The sequence below is a fragment of the Chrysochloris asiatica genome, unplaced genomic scaffold, assembly GCF_000296735.1.
Source record: "Chrysochloris asiatica unplaced genomic scaffold, ChrAsi1.0 scaffold00075, whole genome shotgun sequence".
Lineage (NCBI taxonomy): Eukaryota > Metazoa > Chordata > Mammalia > Afrosoricida > Chrysochloridae > Chrysochloris > Chrysochloris asiatica.
The window spans coordinates 8550689-8559802 of NW_006408593.1; the positions used below are offsets into that span (position 1 = coordinate 8550689).

At 43.6% G+C, this 9114-nt stretch overlaps 1 protein-coding gene across 1 annotated transcript in view; it reads left to right on the forward strand.

The window, feature by feature from the left end:
* The first annotated feature begins 640 nt into the window (after positions 1–640).
* Positions 641–9114, forward strand: part of HSD17B12 (hydroxysteroid (17-beta) dehydrogenase 12) — a 220042-nt gene continuing 211568 nt past the window's right edge. Inside the window, exon 1 of the mRNA XM_006865031.1 lies at positions 641–800. Within this exon, the coding sequence (XP_006865093.1) occupies positions 641–800 (160 nt within the window). The remainder of the gene's footprint in view (positions 801–9114) is intronic.

Here is a 9114-nt window from a genome sequence, read left to right on the forward strand (position 1 = left end):
AGCCATATGTCTAGATAACCTTATGGGAACAATAACAGCACACTGAACAACCACAGGCAAGTGCTCAATCAAGTGGTGAAAATAAAACCGTGGAAAGGCTCCGCGCTCACTTTACTACAATCGTCCCATTCACAGGGGCTTCTCCAATCCCACTCTCTCTTTAAAGCCGGCTCAGTTCTAGGGACCAATCGGAGCGCAGATTTCTGCAGTCGCGAGGATCGGTACAGCCAATGAGAGATGTGGGAGGTTTGGTGGTGTGAGACGCACCGCCCACTGACCGAATCCTGGCGGGCGTAGGGACGTGATTGGGCGGGGCTGAAGCTTGATTGGCAGGTGAACGATCTGCCACTTTAGAACGGTCTGCAACGCGTGGAGGGGCGGTAGGCAGGGCAGGGGAAATGATAGGAGTGGGCACTGGGTTCTGTTCAGGAGTCAGCCAATGGCTGACAGGTTACCCACAGAGGGTAGGGTAGACCACCAATGGCAGCACGGAAATGGCGCTGTGGGCGGGATTAGTGCCACAGCGGTGTAGGAGCAGCGCCTATTAGTGTCGTCCTCGTCGTCACGGCCGGCGCCCCTCCTGGATTCATTCATTCGTTTTTTTTTCATTCACGGAGGTAGTGAGGCCTAGTCGAGAACCATGGAGAACACTGCCCCGGCTGCCGGCTTCCTGTACTGGGTGGGCGCTGGCACCGTGGCCTATCTGGCCCTACGCATCACCTATTCTGTCTTCACGGCCTTTCGGGTCTGGGGTGTGAGTCACGAGACCGGGGTCGGACCCGGGCTCGGTGAATGGGCAGGTGAGTCGGATCCAGTACCGCGTTGTCTCTCCGGCTGCCGCTCTCGCGGTTCGGGGCCCGGCCTGGCTCCCACTGACCATCCCCGGGCCCTGCGCTCGCCCTGCCCCGCTCAGCGCCCCTCTCCTTCCTGAGGCTCGTGTTTAGCCTTCGTTTGGCTGGTTTGGATGTGTGGAGTGAGTGTTTTACAATAACGAAGCGAGGCGAAATTGTGCTGGCACCAAAAGTGCCACTATGCGTGTGGGACTTCGGGCCTTTACTCACTGGGACTTGAGTCCTTTAAGTCAAATCGGGTAGGTGGTCCCGAGTCTGTCAGTGATCTGATTTCTCATTCATCCTCTACCCAGCTTGATTCGCTCCTTGTAAACGTTTTATAAAACAAAGTTTTCGCTTACTTGGAATACTGGTGGGGTGATGAGAATGAAAAACATTCTTTCGTGTGGTGGGGGATGAGAATAGGGAAAGAGGTGTAGGGACGACATTTCATAAGTCCGCTCTTTGGAACCATAACTCTCCACTTCCTTGGATTCGGCCAATTTCATGAAATGTACAAAGCTCCCTTTAAAACATCCTCGTTAAACTATTCTAGAAGCAAGCAAGAATATCTGCTTCTGCAAAAACGGGCAACCCTTTTACATTAAAGTTAGAAATAGATCTGGCAGAAGGTTCATTTGTTGAAAAAAGCATTAACAAATTGATCTTGTTCTATTCAGTCGGAGGGTTTCAAAGATGGAAGACAGGTCAATTTGTAGAACTTGAAAAATTCTACAAATTGTACAAATTGTTTTCTTCAGGAAACTTTTGCGCTGGCTTTTTTGTTTTGTTTTGTTTTGTTTTGACTTCTTTGTTGTAGTTTTTTAACCAAGTGATTGCTTATTATTTGCTGTGATCATTCTTTTTACTGAACTTTGGGATGGTTGAGGGTTGTGTTCAGAGCAGGCTTTAAGTAAAATACAAGATTTAACGTTATTCTGTGTTCTTTACTGTGTTCATTCTTTCCGACACTAACATATATTAAGAGAAAGCATGTCAAGTCGAAATGGATTTGTGTGTCAGCATTCTGTGCGTGATACGAGGCAATTCATTATTAGCATTATCACCTGTTCACAATCATTTGCTATCTTTTGATACTCTTCGAAAAAGAAAGTGATGTGTTCCACTTGATTGTGATCTAATTTCACAGTTGACTTGCTCAAATTTTTGATTGCCAACTCTTAGTTGGAAACTTGTTAGTGGACTTTTGTAATAGTGACACAAAACAGTAATGTTTGAGGCAATCTTAGCTAAGTGGAATTTCGCAGTTTGCAAGCAAAGACGCTAATGTTAATAACTTTAAGAAATAACTTGAATGTACTTGTTAAGTCAAATAAGTCTTAGTCTGTATATATTAATTCACCAAAAAAGCCAAGTGATAAGACATTACCATTTCTTAAGTAGGATTTGTATTGCAAAGATTTGGCCTCAGAGGAAGGACATTTGATAAATCAAGGACATGTTATATAAGAATTAGGAATGGATTTTCAACACTTGGATAAGAGAAAAAGTCATCATGTCATAATAATTACCAAGTTTAATTAATACAGGACTGTCTTTTTTTAAAAAAAGAGAAATCTTTTTTTAAGTGCCGAGCAGAAGAAGTGATCAGATTGTTAGTGGTTTGTATTTCTCACATTTTGTGACCTGGGTCTTAAAAGAAAATCCTTTGCCTCTGGATTCAGAGAATCTTTGAAAAACAAAGAAGATGAAAGAGAAGCTCATATTAAACCGGTTCTCTGTCAGTTGGAGGAATGAACTAAATAAATTGACAAACTAGCAGAGATGACACTTGAATAATTAGGGCTGGTATGGTTAAAAATAGGAAGATCACTTGTTGAACCAAGGTTATGAAATGAGAATTAATTGTTTTCCATATTGTTGTTAACAACAACACCAGGACACTACTAACTAATAAGATCCCCCTCTTCAAAATTGCTGTCTTAATCTTAAGCATGTTCTGTGTGTGTTGGTGTGCAACCCTGACTGAGTAAATGCTGCTAGGAAGAGGAAAGAAGCCGTAGGAGGGAAGCATGGAGCCCTGGAAGGATAGCAGATTACAAATGGGCTGTGAACTGTAAGACCAATACTTCAGTCCACCAGCCACTCCCTGGGAGAATGGTGAGGCTTTCTGCTCTGGTAAAGACTTAACAGCCTCGAACACGCTATGAGTCACAAGGCACACAATCACCACCAAGATTTCGTTTAGTGTCTTCCTCTCTCTGGTAGCGTAGTGGTTACGAGTCGGGCTGCGACCCTTAAGGCCAGCAGTTTGAAACTACCGGCTGTTCCGCGGGAGAAAGATGAGGCGTTCTCCTCCTGTAAAGATTTACAGCCTTGGAAACCCTGTACAGGGTCACTATGGGTCGGAAACGACTCGATGGCACTTAACAACAACAATATGTGTTGAATTGGTAGTGTTTTTTTTTTTTTTTCATTCCGGTTACTCTTAAGTCTTTACATGTGAATATAGTTCTGGGATGTCTTCTGTTCGGGTTTTAGGATTTCAGAGGTAGAGGACTACAGTGCCTCATTCCCCCATCCCCTCACCCCCGCCCCTTATTAACAGGCATAGCCCATGTAAACTTAAAAACAGAACTTTGCCAGAAACTTGAAATAAAGTTTCAATTGGTAAAAATATTCTAGACCCTTTTCCTTGGCCCATACTAACTTCGTTTAGCACCTTATCAAGAGCGAGGTCATCTCTTCTCTAGTTTATTCCTTTAACGTTCCCATGGCAGTGAATCCTGTTACTACTTATCCCTGGGTCGCAGGTGGATTTAGCCAATAGCAGCGAAGACAGTTTCATTGCCTGGCATGGTTCTCGTGTACTTGTGGAGCTTCGTCTAGTTGAAGGTCAGTGAAGCCAATAAGCTAGGTAAGGTGGCTAACAAAGATGGTCATTGTATTCTAAGTAAAGGAAAGAACGGTTGCTGTGTGAAAGTAAGCTGCAGAATTTTGTTTGAGCGTAGATAAAATTTGCATTGTCTTGAGTTTTTAATAACTGGCGTTTATAGTAAGAAGCTTCTGCTGGAATCAAGTGGAGATGATAGATACAAAGGCCAGCTAAGCATCCTTCCAGAGTCAAGATATTTTATAACTTTGAACACAAAACAGCATTCTGAGCACTTATTTTTCGTTTTAATGGGAGAGGATATTGGTCCAGGCAGCAAAAAATTAAGGACCCACCAATTGATGAGTAAGTTACATTTTTATTAACAGCTTTGTGGAGGTTTAATTCACATACCGTATAATGCACCTATTTAAAGTGTACAATTCAAGAATTTTATTATATTCCTGGGGTAATGTAGCCATCATTACAAACTCATTTTAGAACATTTCCATCCTCTTTGAGAGAAACCTGCTACCCATTAGCAGTTACTGTCCCTCTCCCAGTGCCAACCCTAGGAAACCAATAACTCTTTCTAGACTCCATAGCTATACCTGTGCTGGATATTTCATCTAAATGGAATCAGACAATCTGGTCTTTTGCCACTAGCTTCTTTCCCTTAGCATAGTATTGTCAAGGTTTATCCAAGTTGTATCGTATGTTAGCACTTCGTTTCTTTTTATTGCTAAATAATATTCCATTGTATAGAGTGAGTTTAGAGTCTGCATTTACTCTCTGCACATCTACATTTGCAAATCCCTGAGATTTTGCAGGTCTGGGTACTGATGAGACTCTTTTAGGCTTTGTAGTATTGCAAGGTTCCCCTAATCGGTAGGCAGTGAGGACCTGAAAAGGAAGAGGAGTGGTGGTGTTTCTTCTGTTGTTGTTGTTGTTGTAAAGTTGTTGTTGTTAAGTGCCATCTTGGTTTAATTACCTCAGTGGTTGACCAAGGTCAGCTGACAGCTGTAATGTGGTTGTCAGGTGTCATGGAGTCGGTTCCAATTCATAGCAACAACAGAACAAATCACTGCCTGGTACTACTCCATCCTCACAGTTGTTACATTTGAGCCCATCTTGTTGAGGGTCTTCCTCTTTTTCGCTGACCTTCCCCTTTGCTAGGCATGATGTTCTTCTCCAGTAGCTTGTCCTTTTTGACAACAGGTACAAAGTATAAGAGACAAAGTCTTGCCATCCTTGCTTTTAAGGAGCATTTTGGCTGCACTTCTTCCAAGACAGATGGCAGTCCATGGTACTTTCAACATTCTTCACCAGCATCGTAATTCAAATGCATCAATTCTTCTAAGGTCTTCCATATTCACTGTCCAAATTTCATGCACATATGGCTAAACTTCATCTCTCATACTTTGGACATAATTGTCAGGAGGGAACAGTCGCTAGAGAAGGATGTCATGCTAGGTAAGATGGAGGGTCAGAGAAAGAGAGGAAGACCCCCAACAAGATGGATCAGCCAGGTGGCATCATTGATGGCGTCAAGTGTGGCAGCGGTAGTGAGGTTGGCCCAGGATCGGACATTGTTTCATTCTGCTGTGCATGGGGTCGCTATGAGTCAGTTCCAACTCGATGGCACCTTACAACAACAACAACATGAAGCCATTGAAAATACCATGACTTGGGTCAGGGGCACCTTAGTCCTCAAAGTGGCACTTTAAAGTGGTCCATCTCTTCTTCGTAGTCTGGAAGCTCAGTTGAAACCTGTCCACCATGGGTGAATCTGCTGGTATTTAAAATACTGATGAGATAGCTTCTAGCATCACTGCAACACACAAGTCACTACAGTATGGTAAACTGGCAGACAAGTGGTGGTCTGCTGGCCGTAGCTATTTCAACTCTGAGGTCTCACATGATTTGAAAGATTATAGATGAAATGTTAATTATTTGAATTGGAAAGCCCAGAAGAAAAATTAATAGCTACCGTCTCTTGAATGCATGCAGTGTGTTAGGCGCTTGATATAGGTTATTGTTAATCTCTCTTTGAGCTGTGCTTCTATCTTCAGTGTATATGTAAGGAAATCGAGTTTTAGGGAGATTGTATCACTTGTCTTGATTTCATAGCTAGTCAGTGGCAGAATCAAGATTTGAAGTCGAATTGTCCATTCTTCAACATCCTCATTCTCAGTGTGTTGGTGATTTATTTTTTGACTGGATGGATACTTGGGGGTGGTATTTCTGGAAGCCTTGTGGACATGTTGTTAAGTGCTGTCCAGTTCTGACTCATAGAGACCTTGTCTAGGATTTCCTAGGAGCGGCTGAGGAGTTTGGACCGTCAACCTTGCAGTTCAAAGCGACCTTGAAGCCCAGTGCATTATCTTGTAGCGTCACACCAAGCCTAATTCAGTTGTGCATCCACAAATCTTGTTGCTTTTTAACAAAATATAGTGGGAAGTCACTAAAGTGACTGTCACCAGAATGGCTGGACCTGACTTGGAATGTGGTTTTGTGTTTATACCTTTACCATTCTGTAGTTCCAGCTTGGTAAATGTAATGTGCTCCTTGTCAACATTCAGGAAACTCCAGTCTTAGGGTGTGGAGACCTGTTCTTCTAGTGAGATAATGCTAGCACATTATCTCCCAGTAGCCTTTGCAAGAGCCGCGTTTCAAAGTAAGTGGGGCATGTGGGTGAGGACACAGAAGCCAGTAAACATTTCATGAAAGTTCTTGAAGAGATTTATTCACTTACACTCTGGTTGCCTGAAGATAGGGTATGTGCCTACATGGAAGAGAACCTCAGATTGGAATTAGCAGGGCAACCTTGCAATCTCAGGCCCAAGGTTGTATCAGACAGAAGCAGATGCAGCTAGAGAAGCCCACTTAAAAAAAGCTGGTCTTGATCTCAGAGGAAAAAACAAAGAGGAAACTGCCAGAATTAGTTTCTGTATTATTCCAGATTATCTTCTCTTGCCCTCAACATCCATCTCTCCCCACACCCCTCCATCCCAACCCTGACCCCATCCTCCTTTCTATTCCGTTCTCTCCCTTTCTGTGCAACAGAAACCTGAGTCTTTAGCAGTCAAACCTGAGTCCTGAGTCTTAGAGTGTGAACCTAGATTTGATTTCTGGCTCCTCTGCTTGGTGGTGGGACTTGATTCCGACTCATAATGACCCTGTATAGGGTTTCCAAGGCTATAAACCTTTATAGGGAGCAGGAAACCTCGTCTTTGTTCCTCGGAGTGATTGGTAGATTTGAACTGCTGACCCTGTGGTTGGCAGCCCAGCTCATAATTCACTATGTTACCAGGGCTCCTGGTTCCTCTAGTTGATAGCAATGTAGCATTGACAATATAGTAAACTCCTAATTTCACTTTTCTCGATCTGCAGAATGGGAATAATACTGGTATCCACCATAAGATTGTTGTGAGGAGTAAATGAGAATACTTCCTGTATGTAGAGAGTCTATTTTGTTGTTGTTAAAGTGCTGTTGAGCCAGTTCTGACTCACAGCGACCCTGTACAGGGTTTCTGATAAGCATCTAGTGGGTTTGAACCACTGACCTTGTGGTTAGTAGTCCAGTGTGCTGAGGGGACTTTAAAAATTCCATTGTCTTTTAATTTAATTTTTCCATGAAACTTTTGAAGCCCCTTTTGTATAGTACTGTTCCTAGTACCACAAGTGCTTAGTAGTTCATTATTATTGTTGTTATTAACTAGTTGCATCCTACTCAAATCTCTTATTGCCAGGATGAGACTTCGTAAGAAACAGTGACTCTCTGGATGGGTGTGTCTTCAGAAACTGAAATTACTGCTGCAACTGAGAATGGGGAGTTTCAAAACTCTTTTTGTGGGACTCTTGATTGAATTAGGGATCGTTTCTCCCAGTTTCAGAGAAATTATTGAACGTTTTAGATAATGAGATTTATATATTTACAATACTTGGGTAAGTGGAGTTGAATAGATCAAGTCTAATGTTAGTAAATGGTGTGACACTGGGTTAATGCACCAGACTGCAAAGCCATTTGAACTGCAAGGTCGGTGGTTCAAGCTCACTGGCTGCTCCTCGGAAACCCTATATAGGGTAGCTATAGGTTGGAACTGATTCGAAGGCATTTAACAACAACAACAATTGCTAGGATATCTTTTTGTTTGTTTAATAGTGGATCCTTTACTTTGTTTCCCTCATCCTTAGTGAAAACAAAAATACCCTAGCAATACATGTGTATGTCTTCTGGGATAGATTGGAATAAGACTGGGGTGCAGGGTAAGCAACGTCTTCACTGTCTGTCCTGCTACCAAAAATACTGAGTATCGACTATGCATCTCGCCATCCAACAAACCCAAACCAAACCTGTTGCTTTCCAGTAGATTCTGACGTACGACGGCATAGGACAGAGCTGAGCTGCCCCACAGGGTTTTGAGGTTGTAGGCTTCATGAAAGTGGAGAGCTGCTGCAAAAGAACAGCTGGTGGGTTAGGATCATCCAGCTGAGGGCTTAGCCACTGTATGTGCACCAGGGCTCCTTTATAGTCACATGACACTGTTGTTGTTAAGTGCTGATTCTGTCTCATAGAAGCCCTGTTTAGAGTTTTTGAGGAGTGGCTAGTGGGTTTGAACTGCCGACCTTTCAGTTAGCAGTCCAGTGCTTATCCTACAGCCCCACACCAGGACTCAACTGAATAAATTACTGTAAGTGATGGGGAGCAGGGGTCCTTGGTTCTATGAGGGAGGGTCAGAGAGGACATCAGTAGGGAAGTGATGCCTGAGTTGAGAGGTGAAGGGTAAGTGTGAGCTGGCCAGGTAAAGAAAGCAGAAAGGGCCAAAAGAAGAGCATGCTTAACAGAGGGAGCAGCCACTGTAAGTTCCTGGGGCAGGAGCGAGCAGGCCCCTCAATGAAACTGGAGATGGAACTGAAGAGCTGAGAAGGGGCCAACAAGTAGGGCTACTTCATTTTGACCCTAAGAAGAGTAGATGGAGTGTGGTGGCTCTGTAAGAAAAGACTGGACTGCAAACCACAAGGCCGGAGGTCTGAGCCCACCAGCCACTCTGAGGGAGAAAGATGAAGGTTTTTGCTTCTGCAAAAGATTCACAGCTCTGTGTGACGCTGTGGGTTCATACAACAGATTGCAAAGCCATTTGAACTGCAAAGTTGGTGGTTCAAGCTTCCCAGCGGCAACTCGGAAACTCTATACAGGGTCACTATGGGTTGGAACTGACTCGGCACTTAACAACAACAGCAACGCCCTTTACAGAACTTCTGGTGTAGCGTTGTAGGATTAGCACTGGACTGTGAACCACATGGTCGGCAGTTTGAGCCCACCAGCAGCTTCTTAGAAACCCTTTTACAGGGTGTCTATGGCTTGGAACCGACTTGACTGCACTTAACAACAACAGCAAGCTCTATACAAGATCACTCCTATGAGAAACCAACTAGAAGGCACTTAGT